Source organism: Culex pipiens, chromosome 3 (assembly GCF_016801865.2).
Source record: "Culex pipiens pallens isolate TS chromosome 3, TS_CPP_V2, whole genome shotgun sequence".
Taxonomy (NCBI): Eukaryota; Metazoa; Arthropoda; class Insecta; order Diptera; family Culicidae; genus Culex; species Culex pipiens.
The window spans coordinates 87,780,891-87,803,399 of record NC_068939.1 but is presented as its reverse complement, the minus strand read 5'-3'; the positions used below and the strand labels follow the sequence as shown (position 1 = coordinate 87,803,399).

Sequence of the window (22,509 nt, the reverse complement as noted above, 5' to 3'; positions counted from 1 at the left end):
ACCGTTTTTAATATTCTGAAATGTTTCAGATGAAACAAATTAATACAATTTGTACATAATACAAATTAGGAAATTATCTGCTTAATCCTTTCAAATTGTATTAAAAAAAACTAACTTAATCCACCTATGTGGTTGGAGCCTTCCTCACTTATTACCAACAATGGCTGATATGATGGAATTGTACAAAAATTTCATCTATTTTTAGATCCGGAATAAAAAAGTACAGACACGGTTGCCAGATTTTCAATATTTTAGGCTCGTTGGAAAGGTCTTTTGATAACCTCACCAACGTTACATACATTTAAGCGAGATCCGGCTTCCAAAAAGTACACCAATATCACTTAAGTTGACATATCTCGAGACAAGGTTGCCAGATCTTCAATGTCTTGGACTCGTTGAAAAGTTCTTTTGAAAATCTAACCAACGATGGGTCGGATGGTGGACCCGGACATAGTTTACATACATTTAAGTGATATCCGGCATCCAAAAAGCACATCAATATCACTTAAGTGGGCATATCTCGAGACTGGGTTGCCAAATCTTCAATGTTTTGATTTCGTTGGAAGGGTTTTTTGATAAGCTAATCAACGATGGGTCATACAATTACATACAATTAAGTGAGATCCGGATATATCTGAAAACACATTTTTATACATAACTTTTGCACTACTTATCGATACTTCAGTCGAATGCGACAGGTTCGGGTCAAATCGACTCAGCCAGGACCGAGAAACATGAGCTGGTTTGTTGGTCACATACATACATACACACACACATACACACAGACATTTGTTCAGTTTTCGATTCTGAGTCGATATGTATACATGAAGGTGGGTCTACGACGTTTTTATACAAAGTTAATTTTTAGAGCAGGATTATAGCCTTACCTCAGAAGAGAAGAGCATTAAGAAATGTTTTTTTTTTTCAAAATGTCCAAAATCATTCACTTTTCAAATCGTTTCATATCTTTAGGTAAGTCTACAAATTTGAAATTAAAAGACATTAGTTTCATTTTCAAGTTAAGAATTGTGTGTCGCACGCAGAAAAATAAGGCATATTTGAATCAACAAAACGTTTTGTTGATTTGAAAATCATGATTTTTGTTGACTCAACGCTAAACGTCAAAGCAGCTTTTTCAAAACAACAAAAGAATTTTGTTGAATTGAGAAAATCAAGGTTTGTTTCAACGCAAAATCGGCGTTGATTATATTCAACAAAAATTTTGTTGATTCAAACCTCGTACAGGCTGATTCTACAAAACATTTTTCTGCGTGCGTCTGTTGTTTACTTTATATTTCCTAGAGTTGCCCCTCAGGCCATGCTCTCCCCACCAAGGACACCAGCACAAAGAAAGAAAGTGAACGACCCATCCTGCCCTTGGCCACCAGAACCTCCTCCAGGAAGCATTTCCACATCATGGCAACTGGCAACAACTTGAACAAGTTGAAGGCGTGACCGTGCTCTCGCTCTGAAATGGTCGTGTTTAATTGTGAGCAGTATTTTTTACGACGGCACACTTCCGCCTGTTCCTTGAAGCCCCCTGTGCCGATTCCGGCGCATTGTCCATTCATCCGTCTATCCGGATCTGTGTTCGCTGGAAACACAAAGAAAAGTGCTGTAACGCTCCGGATTGGCCTCCGGTGAAACTGTGGAGTAAATAAATTTCGCACTAATTGCTTCGCTTCGAGGAAAGCTCTACACTTTCGTTTTTTACCCCTCGAAAAGTGTTGTGCAGGTGCCTTCTTGAACACGGGTCCGCTGAAGTGTCTGCTCTTCCCGTGAACTTCAACTTCAGCAATCGACTACAATTGGTGAAAGCGTGCAGGAGATGGTGTTAAATGGAGCAGATCAAGTTATTTTGTTTTGAGAGTAAAATTCTCGAGAATTCTTGATTGTGCCAAATTAATCAAATTTTGACAAATCATCAATAATTCTAGGTTGAAAGCTACAAGTGTTTCTTATATTAATTGTAACATTTTGTTTGGAAAGCACTTCAATCTTAGCAAACAACCTTCTCGGTAAAGTGGAACTCATCATCTTTAAAGGTTATCAAATAAATAATTTCTCGAGATGGAACTTTGAAAAGCATCACAGCACCGCTCTTCTCTTGAACTAGCAAATGAATGTCTGAAGTCCTTTTTGAGAGGGGTTTTCTCCGTTTACTTAATCACGTACAGTCAAATTTCAAGACCCATTCGTAGTGGGCTACCTCTTTTTGCTTATCTGCTTTGCAAAAGATTCAAAGGAATCACGTTTTGCTGACATTCTTTTTCAACTTTATGCTGCTCTTCTGGTCGAAGTTTAATGCCACAAGACGAAAATTACTGTCTAGTTATGTTGAAAGGGTTTCAAATGATGAGACTTGTTTTATAAAAGATTTAAATGGTAAAACAATCACTTTAATATCTCTCATTTATGTTAATAACTAACTCACAAAAAGTATTTATTCTTAATATAAAAAGATATGATTATGAAAATTTTGTCTGTACTTTATAATTATTTGCAAATCAAATTTGTAAATAAGAAACTTTTTATGATGATTTTCCGTGTACAATCATGATCATCTTGCATTATTAAAACACAAGCTACCAGCACCCGCACTCAACTCGTACGACCTCCTTGAACCAACAAATCATATTCATGACGCCATAAAACTTTTCGCCCCATTTTCGATTAATCAAACGCTCCCAAATTCAGTTACGTCAATTGCTCAATTGCCACACACACACACCTGCATATATGACACACGGGGGCACACATTTTCAGCATTTTCCGCCCAACGAGCCTCTTGGTTTGGGCCTCGATGTTTGAATTATTTATGGTGGTGTGGTACGCAACGCGTTTTTCCGTTGACTTACAGAAGCAGCAGCAGTCTGTCTTTGTCGAGTGAGTGATGGCACAAGTAAAGTGTCACCGGGGATCATGAATATTCAACGCTCAATTGGGCTGGGCCCGGCTGGTTTTTGTGGGTCTTCTTTCGCGGATGAGGATGAAAGTCATGTGTACGTATGATGGGATTTCTTAGGAGACAATAGGGAAAATTAGCCCTGGTCTGTTTGTAGTCATAAGCAATCTTTAATGACGTTAAACGGCTGTTGAAGTTTTTTTTGTTTCTTCAAAACATCTAAATATGTAAAGCAGCAAAATTTGAAAAATGAATACCAGGGTTGTTAAAATATCAAAATATCAGCTTTCATCAACTACAATTATCCCGCCTGAATATTCATGCCTCAAAAACAACTGCTCTTCTCTCTTTAGTGAAACTTTCAGCGCCGAACATAGCCGAACACGTTTTAGTGTTTACACACTCACGATTTACATTTTTCTTTTCTCTCTCATTCTCGCTTCCATGATCATCCCCACATTGACTAGGCAGCCCGCCAGCGGTTCACTGGCGGACCGCCAAACCGCTCTGGCGATCCGCCAGCGTTTGATTTGGCGGACCACGGGCGACCCGCTGGCGGATAAAATTTGCAACAATTTGGCGCACGATCAGTTTTTCTATCGTGACGTTGATCCGCCAGCGACTCGCCCCGGGGTCGCCCAGGTTTGCCTTGAAATGTTTCACCCGCCGTTCATCCGCCCCACATACGCCGTTTTGTATGGTTCAACCGCCCCTATAGAATGGTCCGCCAGCGGGTCGCCCTCGATACGCCTCCCATATAACATTCATCCGCCCAAAAAGCCCCAACCGCCTTGGCTCGCTCTCGATGCGCCTCTCATATACGGTTCGACCGCCCCTGTAGGTTGGTCCGCCAGCGGGTCGCCCTCAATACGCCTCCCATAGAAAGTTCATCCGCCTAAAAAGCTCCAACCGCCGTGGCTCGCCCTCGACCCGCCTTTCATATACGGTTCGTCCGCCCCTGTAAGATGGTCCGCCAGCGGGTCGCCCCCGATCCGCCCCCTATATAAAGTTCATCAGCCCAAAAAGCCCCGACCGCCTTGGCTCGCCCTTGATGCGCCTTTCATATACGGTTCAGCCGCCCCTGTAGGATGGTTCGCCAGCGGGTCGCCCTTGATACGCCCCCCATATAAAATTCATCCGCCCAAAAAGCTCCAACCGCCGTGGCTCGCCCTCGACCCGCCTTTCATATACGGTTCGGCCGCCCCTGTAAGATGGTCCGCCAGCGGTTCGCCCCCGATCCGCCCCCTATATAAAGTTCATCCGCCCAAAATGCCCCAACCGCCTTGGCCCGCCCTCGATTCGCCTTTCATACATATTTCATCCGCCCAAGCAGAATACCCGTTCAGGTTCCTTCAGGATTCTGATAGTGTTTTTTCAAGTTAATCTAAAACTGAAAAAACACAAAGTGCTTTATATAGAATGGCAGATCTTTGTAGATTCTTGTGTGCTGAAATTTAGAAAAAAAAAAAAAACAAAAATATGAAAAAAACATAATTTTCAACATAATTTTGTTCTCAATACATCTTACGTGCGTTATTAGTTCACTGAGGTGAAATGATGAAAAAAATAAAGAAACAAAATAATATATTGATAAGCAAACTTATTGCGAAGATTTTTCATTTCCTGGAAATAAAAATAATTCTTAAACTAATTCTTAAAAACTAAATTATTTAAAATGTTCATGTATTATTGGTACTTACATATAAACAGACAACGTATTGAATGTTAACAATTCATACTCTAATCTAATCAAACACAAGCGCAGCTAATCCGAAGAAAGTATCCTAGTAGATTACACCCCATGTTCTTTCTTGTCATTTAATTTGATCATATATTGTATGGGGGAATGGTAGATATGAATATTAAAAATAAATCTTACAGTGAAAAGATTAATACAAAAAAGCAGTGATTTTAAAGATGATTCCGGGAAGCTGCAAAACAAACTACTATTATTAAAAAGTCAAATGCTCCAGATGGTTCCATTGCTGAAAGAAAAGGAATAGGATAAGGAAGGATATAAACATTTAAATAAATCATCTAGTGAATAGATAAATGTAGGCATTATAATTGAAGAAGATTCCCGGAAGCTGGAAGAAAGATAATTATATTTTAAAGAAAAATTCTTCAGATGTTTCCATTGCTATTTCAGTAACTGTCGTTAGTTCATGAAATTTGATCATATATGGTATGGAGGAATGGTGGGAAAAAGGACAAAGAATAGAAATGATATAAACATTCAAATAAATCAAATGAAGAATAGATAAATACATATAAGCAGTTCATTTATAAATGATCCAGGAAGCTGTAAAAAAATACACACAATTTTAAATGATACTGTTGCCACTGAACTGATAATTGAAAATAATTGAAATTACTTCCTACCCACGTCCTGCATCATGCACACCTAAAAAACGTCAAACAAAAGAAAGACAAAAATCGCTGCTGCACCACTAATTGCCTCCACTGCTGGCACTGAACCCGCAATCTTTGGAGTGTTAACATTCCCACAAAACAAACATTAACATTATTTGAGTAAACATTGGCACAAAATCCGCTTTGTAAATGCCACCTCGATACACTTCAAGAGGTTTCCCTGGGAAAGATATACTTTTTACCAAAATGTACACCAAATTTCCATACAAACATACAAATAAGAACAAATCAAATCATAACAACAATGAAACATATCAAATTCTAAGTATTCCAAATGATTGCACATCTGCCAACAATATTTATAAGGGGTGTCACATAAATTACACCAACAATAACGATTATTCTTGCAAAACAACCTTCAATCACTATTTCAAACGCACTTTCAACTGTTTGTTTACATAAGAAAACAATCTAAACAACACAACACTTCTCCCAACACAAACTTAACAACGAAAATCAGCAGCCGCCGATTAAATAACAACACCCACCGAAGCTCGTTGAAAACTGACTGAAATGTCAAATTCGAAATAAATTCCTTCAGATGCAAACCGCCACGGCAATCAGCCTTTGGCTCGCCTCGGAGATTGAGGAGCGAACGATATTGAAACATTTCAGCGATCAGTTTGAACCGCCCAGGCGATGCGCCCATGGCACGCCAAGGCGGATGGAGGGCGGACGAAATTGAAAAATTTCAAATGTCAAATTTCAACCGCCCAGGCGGCCCGCCCTCGGTCCGCCAGGGCGGTTCTAGGGCGGACCACACGATCAGTAACGGCCGCCGATGCGTAACGTCCGCACTGAGTTAATGTGGGTCCTACCGCAACAGCGTTTAACCACAAAAGCTGCCACAAAACCAATTCCGCCAACGCAGTTTAACGGGACGTCATGCGTGGTCGGTTCCTAATCGCCCTCTCACGATTTTTCATTGCAGTTCTCGGAGAGATTGGAAAACTCAGCGGTGAGAGCGCATAGTCGAGGAATAGGGGAGGAGTGATAGAGAGAGAATGCCATCGCCAGGGAAGGTATTTGCCGATGGGCCTCCAAAAAGCTTTTTAAAATTATTTTCTTCCAGTTAAGGAATTTACTATAATCATGTATGGAGCACTTGTAGATATTTTACTAATGAACAACTTTGTAAAACATTGTTTTGTTCTAAACTGAATGCTGTTGACATTAGAGCGTAAACAAAAATCCCCTCACCATCGCGAGTGAGGGACGCCGATGGTGGCATTTTTAGACATTGTTTACGCTCTAGTGGCAACAGCATTCACTTTGGAACAAAACAATGTTCTACAAAATTGTTCGTTTGCTCAAAATCTACAATTGCTTCATACATCATTATAGTGAATTCTGTAACTGGAAGGTAATAAATCAAACGAGGGCTTCGCGATGGTTTTTTGCCATTTGCCTACCCTGGCCATCGCTGACACAAGAAGACGAGACGATCACGAGACACAAGAAGAGATCTCACATGCTATAGTGACGGGCTCTATACTCTCGAATGTTTTTGGTGCAGTGATAATCAATTGATAGCTTTTCTATCACTCATTTGCAACACTGCTGAATACAAATTTGAACAACCGTCAGTAAGGGTGAAACTTGACCAATGTCATGGAGATGAAACTCTGAAACTGAACCAGTATAAATAATATGAGGTATTTTTAATGAGTCCAAACAAGCTATCAGTGCATTAAAATGCAGTTTAGATTATTTTAGGTCGGTCTTTCTATTTACAGTGAAATTTTGAAAAAAAAACTCGACAAAAAATTGCCTCCTGATTTTCAGGCCAATTTTGTAGGGGGCGACATAACTTTGAAATATAATTGCATAGGTCTAAATGACGAATTAAAAATAATCTCTAAACGGGTTAACAATAAGTTCATGTAAACTTGATCAAAGTTCATGGCATCAGAAATCAGGAAAAAAAACTAGTCAACTGCTAAAGTGAAAAATTAAAAATGCACATAAAAGGATGATTCTTCATAGTAAACCATGCCAGGAATTATGTTCATGTTAACGTGAACTTATTTTTATGCTTGTAGTGTCAAAAATGTATAAGAGTCTAACTAAATTTGGTTTTTCAACATTTCAATGCCGATTTGCTAACTAGTTTGGAAAACCAGCAAGCTAATTACAAGAGAGCACAGAGGCATCGAATTGATAAATTTTAAAACAAACAGCTTTAATGCTCGTGTTATTTTCAGACAGTTGTTGTCTAAGTTCTGGCGCGCCAAATTTAATTTAAGAGAAGCTGCTTCAAACAAAATTAAATTTGTGAATTATTGCATTACCTATAAATTAAATAAATAAGCTTGTTTCAAATATTATTGTCTCAATAATGACCCCATAATTGCTGTGCGATTTGAGCATTCCTCTCCGAAATCCGAAAAGTACTTCACCGACATACTGATAATGTGGGCCGTTTTTAAAATATAATCACTAGAAGTTTATTTTATCTAAAATATCTTTTTTAATTTTATGATGATGATTTTATGATTTTATTATATCTGTCTACCTCGAAGAATTTGTAGCCTACCTCAATAGTTCAACAAGTAGCATTGCCCAACTGGAAAATAACATGTTTTCAAGAAAACGACGTCTAATCAACTAAAATACAAAGTTTTCTACCTCTGATCCACCTAATGAATCTGCAATCAGCTTGTTATCGTTATCGTTATTGCGTTAATTCTATCAGCGATAATCTTATTGCCGATAACGTATGATACTAACATTTTCACAAAATACCGCATTTTTTACAGTATTTTTTTCAAAATTTGCAATATGGGAATCAAACGAAGCGGAATTCTTACTGCTTTTTCATTGTTTTAAAGTTGTTTTAATCAAATATTAAGATTTTCCCAAAATACCGTATTTTTTTAAAAGTACACAAATTTTCATAATTATGTGGGTATGAAACGACGCGAAATTTTATCCGAATTTTCACTGTTTTAGAGGTTTGTTGGAATGATAAACTCAAATATTCACAAAATACCGTATAAACTCAAAAATTTTCAATTTCGCAAATTGAGTACTAAACGATTCGAAATTTTTCATGTATTTTTACTGCTTTAGAGTTTTTTGGATGACAAACTAAAATTTTCACAAAATACCTTATTTGTTTTAAATACGGGTAATTCTCTACCAACTCACACGAAATCGGGAAAAGTTGCCCCGACCCCTCTTCGATTTGCGTGAAACTTTGTCCTAAGGGGTAACTTTTGTCCCTGATCACGAATCCGAGGTCCGTTTTTTGATATCTCGTGACGGAGGGGCGGTACGACCCCTTCCATTTTTGAACATGCGAAAAAAGAGGTGTTTTTCAACAATTTGCAGCCTGAAACGGTGATGAGATAGAAATTTGGTGTCAAAGGGACTTTTATGTAAAATTAGACGCCCGATTTGATTGCGTACTCAGAATTCCGAATAAACGTATTTTTCATCGAAAAAAAACACTAAAAAAGTTTTAAAAATTCTCCCATTTTCCGTTACTCGACTGTATAAAATTTTGGAACATGTTATTTTATGGGAAATTTAATGTACTTTTCGAATCTACATTGTCCCAGAAGGGTCATTTTTCATTTAGAACAAAAATTTTCATTTTAAAATTTCGTGTTTTTTCTAACTTTGCAGGGTTATTTTTTAGAGTGTTACAATGTTCTACAAAGTTGTAGAGTAGACAATTACAAAAATTTTAATATATAGACATAAGGGGTTTGCTTATAAACATCACGAGTTATCGCGATTTTACGAAAAAAAGTTTTGAAAAAGTTACTTTTTGCGTTTCTCTTTGTTTCGTCGTCCGTGTCTGTCGCGGGTGACCATGAATGGCCATGATCGATGACAACCAACTAATTTAAAAAAATGAAAAACTGCGACTATTTTCCAAAAAGTCTCCTAAAAATGGATCTATCTTGAAAACGGTGCACTTTATCAAAATTTCAGTAAAGTACTTTTTGATTGAAAATTTGATTTTACATCGAAAAATGAAGTTGAAAAAATTTTGAGACCAATAAAAAAAACCAGTATTGATTAAAAAAATCATAACTCGGTCAATGATATTTTGCACAACCTGGAAATTTCTGTAAAGTTGGCATTTTATGTCCTCTAAAACAAATCATAAAATAAAAAAAAAATAAAAATAGTGTTTTTTTGCAAATCTAATTTTAGTGATAAAAAGTTACATAAAAAAATCACCAATTTTTTTTTCCAGTGTAGTCCGTATCCATACCTACAACTTTGCCGAAGACACCAAATCGATCAAAAAATTCCTTCAAAAGATGCAGATTTTTGAATTTTCATACATCAAACTAATGATGCAAAATGGCTTCTTTGGGCATACCGAAGGCACCAAAAAAGTTTCAGTCGCATTAAAAAATACAAAAAATAAAATTGAAGAAAAAAGACCGATTTCGTGGAGAATTGGTCTGTTGTCAAACGAACGGGGTCGAAACGAAAAAGTTATCAACCACCGGGGGTTGAGTGTACTTTGAAACTTACCATATTAACAAAAAAATACTAATAGAAAGCTTAAAAATTCATCATAATTTGGTTGGTTTCAGTCATTTTTAGAAATTTATGAAATATAAAATAGGAACCATTCATAAACAACGTGAACACTTTTTTGAGAATCTGAAACATCTTTTTTTGTATGGATAGTGGGCAATCGCCATACCAACACCCCCCCCCCCCCCCACACCCTAAAGTGTCCACGTGGTTTATGGGTGATCCCTTACCGTCCGTTATCGCCGATAAAATTATCGCCGATAGAATTATCGGCTTGAGAACAAAAAAGTCCAACTAATATTCGAAACACAATTTACAACTTACCGTTATTTTGATGAATTTCACAGTTTATGTCATGCAAAGTCGCTCATTTTTCTTTGCCCCTCCAGTCTCCCCTAATTTAGCTGAATTATCATCTTTTCCAATCATCCTATTTATGAGGGCTTCAGGTGAGAGTGGCTGTATATTTTGTTTGCAGCTTCACACCACCGAAACATATATCAGAAGGTAACAAGGATGCTGACGACAGGTTAGAGATGTTACGGAGGGTACACGCACACTGGTGTCGTTGCGGGATAATAAATATAAATTTGATCACTTTACAGCCTTAATCTTTCTGTGTCAGTGAGTCAGCTAGTGTCGAATTTGGTGTTAAGTGTCATAATGTCATTGAGAATAACCTGAAAGATTTTGGGGGTTGTTAATTTTAGGATAAATAACCGCAATTAAATCATTTTTAGTAAGCAAACTTTAAGACAAGCGAGTGGATTGATTTTTTTGTCTAAGGGCAAAGTTTCAGCTATTTATCGTATCACCCAAGGTGCGATGTTGTTGAAGTGTCAAGGCAAAAACACACGTACACCTATACACATACAGAAGATGAAATATGACACATTCGAAGCGATGTTTTCGAGGGGTCGTTGTTCGAGTACTTTACCGGAGAAGGTTAGCAAGATTTTGTCACGCATCCTGTCGTGCAACAGAAAGAAAATGTTTTTCTTTTCCGTTTTGCCTTCCTCACTGAGGTAAGGCTATAATCCTGCTCTAAAATTGAACTTTTTATTAAAAGCTCGAAAACCCACCTTGATTTATACATATCGACTCAGAATCGAAAACTGAACAAATGTCTGTGTGTATGTGTGTGTGTATGTGTGTGTGTATGTGTGTGTGTATGTGTGTGGGTATGTGTGTGTGTATGTGTGTGTGTATGTGACCAATAATGTCACGCAGTTTTCTCAGCACTGGCTGAACCGATTTTGAGCAAACCAGTCGCATTCGACTTGGTTTAGGGTCCCATACGGTGCTATTGAATTGTTTGAAGTTTCGATAAGTAGTTCAAAAGTTATGTATAAAAATGTGTTTTCGTATATTTTCGGAAGATGAATAAATGGCAGTAAACTGAACCAAACATCATCATGTTATACATCGTTATTTAGGTAATTGAAAGACCTTTCCAACGAGTCCACAACTCTGAAGATTTGGCAACCCTGTCTCGAGTTATAACCACTTAAGTGATATTTATGTACTTTTTTGAAGCCGGATCTCACTTAAATGTATGTAAACGATGTCCGGATCCATCATCCGACCCATCGTTGGTTAGGTAATTGAAAGAACTTTCCAACGAATCTACAACATTGAAGATCTGGCAACCCTGTCTCGAGTTATAACCACTTAAGTGATATTTGTATACTTTTTTGAAGCCGGATCTCACTTAAATGTATGTAAACAATGTCCGGATCCATCATCCGACCCATCGTTGGTTAGGTAATTGAAAGACCTTTCCAACGAATCTACAACATTGAAGATCTGGCAACCCTGTCTCGAGTTATAACCACTTAAGTGATATTTATGTACTTTTTTTGTAGCTGTATCTCATTTAAATGTATGTAAACAATGTCCGGATCCACCATCCGACCCATCGTTGGTTAGATAATTGAAAGACCTTTCCAACGAATCTACAACATTGAAGATCTGGCAACCCTGTCTCGAGTTATAACCACTTAAGTGATATTTGTATACTTTTTTGAAGCCGGATCTCACTTAAATGTATGTAAACAATGTCCGGATCCATCATCCGACCCATCGTTGGTTAGGTAATCGAAAGACCTTTCCAACGAGTCCAAAACATTAAAGATCTGGCAACCCTGCCTCGAGTTCTGACCACTTAAGTGATATTTATGTACTTTTTTGTAGCCGGATCTCACTTAAATGTATGTAAACAATGTCCGGATCCATCATCCGACCCATCGTTGATTAGGTAATTGAAAGACCTTTCCAACGAATCTACAACATTGAAGATCTGGCAACCCTGTCTCGAGTTCTGACCACTTAAGTGATATTTGTATGTAAACATTGTCCGGATCCATCATCCGACCCATCGTTGGTTAGGTAATTGAAAGATCTTTCCAACGAGTCCAAAACATTAAAGATCTGGCAACCCTGTCTCGAGTTCTGACCACTTATAATGCCACTTATGAGCCCTTGAGTGATATGTGTGTTTTTTTGGATCAAATTTGTGTCCAAACCCATCATATTACATATCACCCATTGTTGGAAAAGAGTGAGGAAGGCACCAACCACAAAGGTGGATTAAGTTAGTTTTTCTGCTGATTTTTGAGTGGATTTATGGGCATTGCAAACATGATCTATGTCTGGATGTGGCTGCTGTGGGAGGTGATGATGTGAGGATGATGGCCGATAAGAGTTTCTTTGTTTTTGGAGGAAAAATATCTTTCTGATGTTACAAGTTTAATTGAAAAAAAAAAAACAAGTTGTGCTTTTTATGTTTTTTTTAATGTTTAAAAATCATTATTTAATGAATTGTAAAAATGTAACGTTTGTCATATTGTTTTACTTGGTTTCACTCACATACACTCACACTCTTTGACTCCTTAGGATAACATCATTTCAAAAAGTTCAGCTCACAAAGATTTTCTAAAGAAAAATATGACGTTGAACAATCTTTGAGCAAAGTTCTTCAACTTTTTCGTCTCCATTTAACAACCGGACGATTCCGGGAAGGAACGGATTCAACAAAAACCTGGCAAAAGTTTCCTTGCTACGTGAGAAGTGATTTTCAGTTTTATTTTTCACACCGTAGCCGCCTGTAAGTGTTGAGGAAATTGGGTCGAACCGCCCTCCAAATTCAACGTCGTTTGCCGGATTTGAACAAAGAACCCCCGAGGAAATATCCCAGCTGAAAAACTTGTGCTGAAATGGTGTAATCTTCTTTTGAGCACGAGGGAAAAAAATCCCCGTGTGAACGATGTTCGGTTGGATCACGTCTGAAGTTCCGTTTTTTTTTTTTTGCTGCGCCACCATTGACGCGAGATGCATCTAAATTTATGATTTTTTACCTTTTCGCCACTTGACGAACTTTTTCGCTTGCGTCACTAAAATTGAATGACGAAAGAAAATGAACATTTCACGAGATTTTTTTTTATGTTTGTCAACTTTTACAACCCTCGGTTGAACTGCCGGAGGCAGACTTCTGCTAGAAGAAATGCAAATTTCAACGTTTGTTTGGCTGGAGTTTTTCTTCAGTCTTGAATAAAGGGAATGCTGTTTTCCAAACCCTTTCATTTTCCGGCCAGGCCACGGATTTTTGCTTCCTCTTCAATGAATTCTCCCAGCATGAGCTGTAAGCAAAAGTTGAACGCCAAGAAAATCCCGGCTGGCTGACTGGCGTAGAATGTTGTTGACAGCGTTCCCAGGATGAACAATGAAGTTTTGTCCCAAATGGCGATTGTCTGGGCCATAACAACGGCACGAGATTAAATTCTGGAGACTGTTTTCCGACAATAAACTGACGAAAAATTTCTTTATGGATTGTTTGCAAATCAACTCCCAGAATATTAAATGCATCAACTTGCTATTGTCGTATCTTGCTACATTGAAAACACAATCTGAGGTTTTGGCATTCAAATTGCTTGTCAAAATATTCTTTTAATAAAAAATTATAAACAATAATTATTTACCATTTTTAATTTTATAAGGATCCTAATCCTAATGGTTGTAAAAGAAGCGAACAGTATGAATTTCCAACGTGCTCTCAATGCTGACTTTTTAGCACGTCGGCTTTTTAAAATTGCATATTTTGCTATATAGGTAGTTGTTTGAAAACAAAAGTAGATGATTAAATGGTGTCATTTTGAGCAACTCTTCTTCTAAGAAAATTTTTACATCTCTTGTGTTATATTTTTCTTGTTTGATTTTTAGTATTTTTATTTGCCTCTATCATAATAAGTTTATGTTTGTTTAATTTTTTGTTTGTTTTCACATTTTTTACTATAGAGTTATACCATCATAATTTAATTTGTAGAAAAATGCGAAAAGGTATAGTTTGGGACATTACAACACCAAGTCAATGTTGACCCCTGAAAAAATAATGCTTTTTTTAAACTGTCAATGTCGCATAAAACCAGTAAAACTTCCAACCTTGATATTTGAGGATTTTAAAAAGTTCTTCTTCCAATGCTGAATATTGGCATAAAACCCCTAAAGGCGGGGTTGGGTTGTAGAGGGTAAAATATCTGCTCATAGTCAATTGAATGATTCACAAAAATCGGTAATTATTTTTTATTTCGTTTTTTTTAAGAACCACTGAGAATTGAAAGATTACAAAATTAAATACATTCAAATATCTTCAAAAAATCTTTTCCAAACATTTTAAGAGAATTGCACATGCTTCAAAGAATTAAAAAACCAATAAAAAAAACTTTCAATGAATTGAAGCAAAATCTCACGAAAATGTAAAGAATAGCTAAGCAAAACTATTTTGAAAGAATCTTTAAAGTTTTATGAAGATTATTTATATTTTGTTATATACATTTTAATTTTAAATAAAAAGCAAATCCATTTGACAATAAAAGCTTAGACTACGACGTGGTTTAAACGTGAAGACTTCCATCATTGTCATGATTTTTCCTTCAAAGATATAAATTTTGCGTCGCTTTCAATATTTTGACAAAATTCCTTCAACAAGTTGTTTAGAATAGTGCCCTACACATGCTGATTCCTTTTTGTAACGATTATTCCATTCCTTGTTAAGTTATGTAAATCGTCATTAATCAATGATTGTCAACTAGGGCGTCAATGACTGTGCCACAAAATTATATAAATTTTGAAGCACAATTTATTTAGATCAAAAATTCCTTCAGTGGCTTCGAGAAGGCAACAACCGGAACATGCTGATTCCTTTTGGTGCTGAAATTCGTTAAATTGAATTTAATACACAATTTTTTATAGTGATGATTGATTTTCTTTATAGTGATGACCTTAAGTTGATCAGAAGGTTTTTTGTTAGGGTGATTTCAAAAGTTGTAATTAGAAAAAAAGCAATAATCAAATTTTCAGGAAAACAACACCTTGATGTTTTAACGCATTTAAGGGTGCACAGCAAACTTTTTTTTTTCAATTTCAATTCAATTTATTTTGTCAGTAAATAATCAATTTACAATTCCGTATTTCTTATAACCTAATAGAGTTTTGGAGTTCCTTTCAACTATGGTTTACACTATAATTCATTTTGATGTAATTGGATATTCTAACAATGGATTTGGCAAGAGAAGGAAAAATAAAATAAAAAACCTTCGAGATTTGCTAAGGAAAAGGATAGAAATAGGAAAAGCTTAAAACTAAATCACAGTTTGTATTGTCTGTTGACGTCGAAAAACTTCGCTGCACAAGGCAGCTTATCCGTTGTAGATGTACTTCATCATCAGCTCACTGAGAGCTTGGAATTGTTCTGCCTTGTTTCGACAGGCACGAAAGCGCGTGAGCATCTCTCCAGCAAGGGCGAAAAACTCAGGAAGCGTGAAGAGATCATCACCGGTAACATCAGCTTGTCCCGGGGGAGAACCGCCCCCAGAAGCGGCTACTCTAGCGTACGAACCTCCCCAACCGGGAGGGAACGCTGGGTTGGTCGATGGAGCCGCTCCGCCGCCAGCTGCTGCAGCGGTCGAGCTCGAAGTCTTCGGAGGTTGGCGGGACGCTGGCGCTTTCTTCTTCTTGTCCTGCTCCTCGATGTACTTTTTCCGCGCGGCACAGCCACGGAAATTCGCCGTGTGGTTTCCACCACAATTGGCGCACTTGACACGTGCTTTGTGCTGCTGGGCGTTTTCCCCCAGTTGGTCTTTCCGCGGAAGACTGCACCTTTCGGTGAAGTGGGTCTCACCGCACTTTACACACCGGGGTGGGAGATTGCAGTTTCTTGAGCCGTGTCCGAATTTCTGACAGCGGTGGCATTGGGCTGCGTCGGCCGGATTCTTCGTGTAGAATCGCCACGTCACAAAGAAGCCGTCCAGTGCTTTGATCCGCCGTATGTCCTGGATTTTGACGGACCCGCGATCGAAGTACAGGAGGTACAAGGTGTACGTACCTGTCACCGTAGTCGATTTTGAGAGCACCTTTATCTCTCGAGGCTTAACCTTGACGCCCGTCAGGTGTTCTTCCAGGTCGGAGATCGGGCGGTCCGGATATCCCTGAAGGACGATCTTCACTGGGACCTTCTCTGCAGGATCAAATGTGAAGAATTTGAAGTTTCGCAACTTCAACTTCTTCACCACCAAGTCGAAATGCAGCTTTTTGTGGGTAATCACTTGCACAGAAGTTTTGCTAATTTTGAGACAATATTGGAGTCCCTCAAGCAACTCGTCAACATAGTCAGCCAACGTATCCAAAACAAAAATTGGAGGTGGTCGTCGTTCCTTCGGAGAGTTACACTTTTTCTGCTTTCCTTGCTTGCGCGCAAGTTCATCATCGTCATCGTCGTCGCCAGCACTGCTGCTGTCACTGTCGGTGTTGTTTTCATCTCCACTCAGCATCTCAAATTCGTTGCTGGTGGGAACGTTGGAAGTGGTTTTCGTCGTAGTGCTGGTGGACTGCTGCTGCTGCTGTTGCTGGCCGGAAGTGCTTCCGGATGCCCGGGTCGATTGTCTCGTCCGTACCGGGGACTCACGTGGACGGTATGACACGTGTAAAAATGAAGGATCGGTGACGTCACCGGGCACGCTCCTGTGTTTACCTTTCTGCACTCTGCCGGTAGATGAACTTCGCGGGTTTTTCGAGGTCGCACTCGAACTGCCTCGGCCACGGCTGGCCCTTGGCCTGCTGGAGGAGCAAACTCGCGGGTAATCACGGTAAATTACGGCGAAAAAATCGAAAAGTCTGAAGAGCTCCGAACACTTGACTGTTGCTGGCTGGTGTTGCCAGTCCCGATGTGCACAGCAAACAAGGAAGAAGTTTTCATCTTATTCCAAAACTTTCAAACTTACGGACCCAATCCCGGAACAATCTGATTATAAAAATAGTAAAATTTTGTTGTAAATAACTTTGTAGACAGTACTTTAGGGGATGAATAAAAAATCATATCGATAGTTTCCGCAGTTTTAAAGATACTAAAAAGACTGTGACAAAAATCTTGGTGCAAATGCTCTGGTTGATGTGTACCGTTAGACTCTTTTGAACGGTAAGAAATTATTTGAAGTTTTAAGAAAAAAACATTTGATAAAAATAAAATAAGCCTTCAGAAGTTTTTTGATTTTAATAGAAACAATCTAAACAAATATGTTGTTTTTGCAAATCTCTTTTTTAACATATTCAAAAATATAACATTAAAAATATTTTTAAGTAAGTAAGTCAGTTGTCGTTCATCCATAAATGCTGCTATGGCTGGATCGAAAAAAGGTTTTAGGATTTAGCAAAATTAAACTTAAATTTTCCAGTTTTCTAACTTTCATTGGAATTCCTCCAGAAATCAAGCCAAAAGTACCTTTTAAACCAGATGAGCAATTCTGTACGGAATCGGTCTTTTTTTTTAATTTTAATTTTGCATGATTAGTTTGTCCATATAATTTTCCATACAAATTTGGCAGCTGTCCAAACAAAAATGATTTATGAAAATTCAAAAATGTGTATCTTTTGAAGAAAGTTTTTGATCCATTTGGTGTCTTCGGCAAAGTTGTAGGTATGGATAAGGATTAGACTAAAAAAATGATACACGGTAAAAAAATTGTGATTTTTTATTTCACGTTTTTGTCATTAAAAATTTATGTGCGAAACAAAACACTATTTTTTATTTTTTATTTTTTATTTCTGAAATGTTTTAGGGGACATAAAATTTCCAGAATGTGTGTAAAATCTTTGACTGAGTTATTAATTTTTTAATCAATATTGGTTTAAAAAAAAATAAATATAAGTCTCAAAAAAAATCAATTTTATTTGTCGATGTAAATGTCGATGTATTTTTTTTAAGGTAACTTTTCGCAGTTATTCATTACTTTAAATTCGTGCCCATGTTTGCCAACCTTTGAAATTCTCTTTATTCAACTTTTTTGAATTCGCTGATATGACGTTCCGTTGCTGAAATATTGCCATTTGAAGATTTAAAAACAGGAAAATTGATGTTTTCTAAGTCTTACCCAAACATCCCACCATTTTCTAACGTCGATACCTAAGCAACTAATTTACAATGTTAAAATATGAAACATTCGTGAAATTTCTCGATCGTTTCGGAAACAATATCTTCAAAATTTTCTAATCAAGACTAACATTTCAAAAGGTCCAAACTTTCAACATTACGCCCTTTTGAAATGATACAAAATGGCTTTCCAGGCATATTTTTGAGGAATTTGATAAATCTGTACAAATAAAAACCCTGTAAACTCGATAAAAATCTTCAAAAAAAGGAAGTAACAAAATAGCCTCATCGTATCCATCAGTCAAAAGGTTGACAAATTTAAATAAATAAAAAAATTAACATTTGGAAATGGCCCAAATAAGTGAAATTCCGAATCACAGATTGGCCATCTTGAAACAAATCCTCATAAAGTAGCAGAATCCTAACCCAACACGCTCCCAAACCCATATCTTGACGGAATTTTAATGACCATTTATGGGAGCCAGCAATAAGATGGAAAAACTTTTCCTTCTGCTGGTGAATATCAAATGAATTTGAACAGGACGACGCTGGCAGCTTGGCCACTCTGAAAGTTTTATTACTTTTGGTGGCCTTTCCCAATCCCCCCCTCGGGGGAAGTTTCCCAAAGTAATTGGCCACTTTCCAAATTGTTTTAAATGTCGTGAAAGTCACACGTCTTCTTCTTGTTCTTTCGTTTCGTTTACAGCACCACCATGTGGATCTACACACTGATCAGCCTTGCCCTCAGCAGGATACTGGATATCGCAGCCTTCTCCATAAACACAGATAATCAGGTAGGTTCAAACGTTGCAAAGTTACGACTCATTCGTTGTGAATCTGACACGTAATTAAATTGCCTGCTCTTTTTGGCGTAATACACAGTTTAACGAAAAATGAACCTCCCGTAAAGTGCAATAAAATTGACTGCTGAAATCTGCAATAACTTAATTTATGGTAGCCCCATATATCTGCCAGTTTCCAAGTTTCCCACTAACCCAGGAAGCAAAGCAACGACACAACACCAAACAACATTTTCTCCTTGAGGAAAATTGTGGCGAAGCAGCAAAAACCAAAAGTCTGCTGCCGCTGCTGCTTCTTTATAATCCCGTAAATATTCAATAATCTATATTGAGCCATAACTTTGGAACCAGTAAGGGGAAATGGCACAGCCTTTCAACGGGTTCAACGAGAATTGGGTTCGTTCCGAGAAAAGAGAGAGAGAGAGAGAGAGAGACCATTTTTAACCAAAGCAAAAGGGCACCCGAAAACGGTGACCACTAAGAACCGGTCGTCTTAGTTCTATCAACAGTTGTGGGAAAAGATGGGGCAAAGTGTGAAAGAAAATAGGGTCACCACCGCGGTGTGTTGATTGGGAAACTTTAAAAAAAAAAATTAAACAAGGTTTGTTTGTGATTTTCTTCTTAATTTCTTCTCTGCCATATTGTAGACTTTGAATCGATCAAAAAATTGTTCTACAAATTCAAAAGATTTTTTTTTTAAGTTTGGTAGAATTTGGTGCCAACATAGAATGAAGATGTCTTTTGACGAATAAATCATCAAAAAGGTCTCTTTGGTTAAAAAGTTATGGTCCTAAAAAGGTTAAAGTAAAATCAAAAAATCAAATACTCGAATCATTTTGACGAAAACATAAGAACTTTTCAACAAAAATTGTGTCGGTGCATTTAACAGAATGTCAAATAAGAAATTTTGAAAGAATTGTAATTTCCTTGTTCGAAAGAACAAACACTAAATAAAAAAAAAATCTCAAAATAAACTCAGCAATTCAAAAACGCCAACTCCATTTCTTCGACTCCCCTTCCGTTAAGCCCTGCCGGGAAAAAGTTGTTTTCAGCGGTAAAATTCAAACCGAAAGTTCAACAGGGGATGAAAACTGATGGCAATACCCGCAGAGCATAAAACGGGGATGCTGCCCTTGCCTGAGTTGGTTGGTTTTTCGCCCAAAGATGTAAACATTCACACACAGCACAACAGCCAGCCAGAGCAAACGGAAACTTTGTGCAAGAAGTCGTAAAATTTTAAATTTACTTCTCGGGACACAATCTCGGGGCTATTTGGTTGACGGGAATATGGAAAAGGGATATTTTTCTGCGTAGCATCAGAAGTTTGAAGGGAAATTTGGTCAAATTTTAACTTTTTTGTATTCAAAAAAATATATCGCACTTTTACCTAAACTTTTCGAAAATTTCCCTTCAAACTTCTAAACCAATCAAAATCACGTGTAAAAAATGAGAAATGAGAAGTGAGAAATTCAAAATGATAGTCGACAAAAGCTTTTTTTTAAGCTGTAACAATAAAAATTAAACAATTTTAGCCAATTTTTCATCGTAGGAATTGTGTAATGTCTTTCTGTAAAATGCTTGATAATTTCACTATTACGCATTTTAATGGCCAGTAATCCAGCTCAAAATTTCTGATTTACGACGAACAAAGCCTTCCATAAAATCATAAACCAAACAAAGAAACCACTAGATATCACAACAAATAGCAAAAAACGAGGCTCGAATTCGCTCGTTATTCCTGCCAGACCAAAGATTATCTATCCGATGCTCGTTAATCTGACAAAAAGAGAAGAAAGAAAGAGCCTTTTGGATGAGTTCTCGAGAACGAGATCTTTCGTGCCATTCATCATCATCAACGCATCAGATTGGCAATTGGGAACGACTTTCACTCCCTCCCATGGGGTAATAAATGAAGCGCCGTCAAAGGACAGGGTCCGTTCACCAATACTAGTGCCCCATGGAACTGGCTAGCACAAACATAAACATAGCCGAACATCATACCTGCAACAAACAGTTTAACGACTCTACTGAATATACAGAGAGCAAGAGTAGCATGTTCTTTAAGTGTAATACTTTTTTGACGCAGTAGGTATTTAATCCACAGAAAATTACGAATTTTTTATAAATATTTTTACTTTCTTTGAATTTTCCATTCCTCACATTGAATCATTTATCATTTATCATTTATCATTTATCATTTATCATTTATCATTTATCATTTATCATTTATCATTTATCATTTATCATTTATCATTTATCATTTATCATTTATCATTTATCATTTATCATTTATCATTTATCATTTATCATTTATCATTTATCATTTATCATTTATCATTTATCATTTATCATTTATCATTTATCATTTATCATTTATCATTTATCATTTATCATTTATCATTTATCATTTATCATTTATCATTTATCATTTATCATTTATCATTTATCATTTATCATTTATCATTTATCATTTATCATTTATCATTTATCATTTATCATTTATCATTTATCATTTATCATTTATCATTTATCATTTATCATTTATCATTTATCATTTATCATTTATCATTTATCATTTATCATTTATCATTTATCATTTATCATTTATCATTTATCATTTATCATTTATCATTTATCATTTATCATTTATCATTTATCATTTATCATTTATCATTTATCATTTATCATTTATCATTTACATTTATCATTTATCATTTATCATTTATCATTTATCATTTATCATTTATCATTTATCATTTATCATTTATCATTTATCATTTATCATTTATCATTTATCATTTATCATTTATCTTTTATCATTTATCATTTATCATTTATCATTTATCATTTATCATTTATCATTTATCATTTATCATTTATCATTTATCATTTATCATTTATCATTTATCATTTATCATTTATCATTTATCATTTATCATTTATCATTTATCATTTATCATTTATCATTTATCATTTATCATTTATCATTTATCATTTATCATTTATCATTTATCATTTATCATTTATCATTTATCATTTATCATTTATCATTTATCATTTATCATTTATCATTTATCATTAATCATTAATCATTTATCATTTATCATTTATCATTTATCATTTATCATTTATCATTTATCATTTACCATTTATCATTTATTATTTATCATTTACCATTTATCATTTATCATTTATCATTTATCATTTATCATTTATCATTTATCATTTATCATTTATCATTTATCATTTATCATTTATCATTTATCATTTATCATTTATCATTTATCATTTATCATTTATCATTTATCATTTATCATTTATCATTTATCATTTATCATTTATCATTTATCATTTATCATTTATCATTTATCATTTATCATTTATCATTTATCATTTATCATTTATCATTTATCATTTATCATTTATCATTTATCATTTATCATTTATCA

General features: G+C 36.2%; 1 protein-coding gene across 1 annotated transcript in view; it reads left to right on the top strand.

Moving 5' to 3' along the window:
- The window catches only part of LOC120414636 (uncharacterized), a 144,791-nt gene that overhangs the window by 57,545 nt on the left and 64,737 nt on the right, over nucleotides 1-22,509 (top strand). The window contains exon 2 of the mRNA XM_039575868.2: nucleotides 18,967-19,054. Within this exon, the coding sequence (XP_039431802.1) occupies nucleotides 18,974-19,054 (81 nt within the window). The 5' untranslated portion in view covers nucleotides 18,967-18,973. The remainder of the gene's footprint in view (nucleotides 1-18,966; nucleotides 19,055-22,509) is intronic.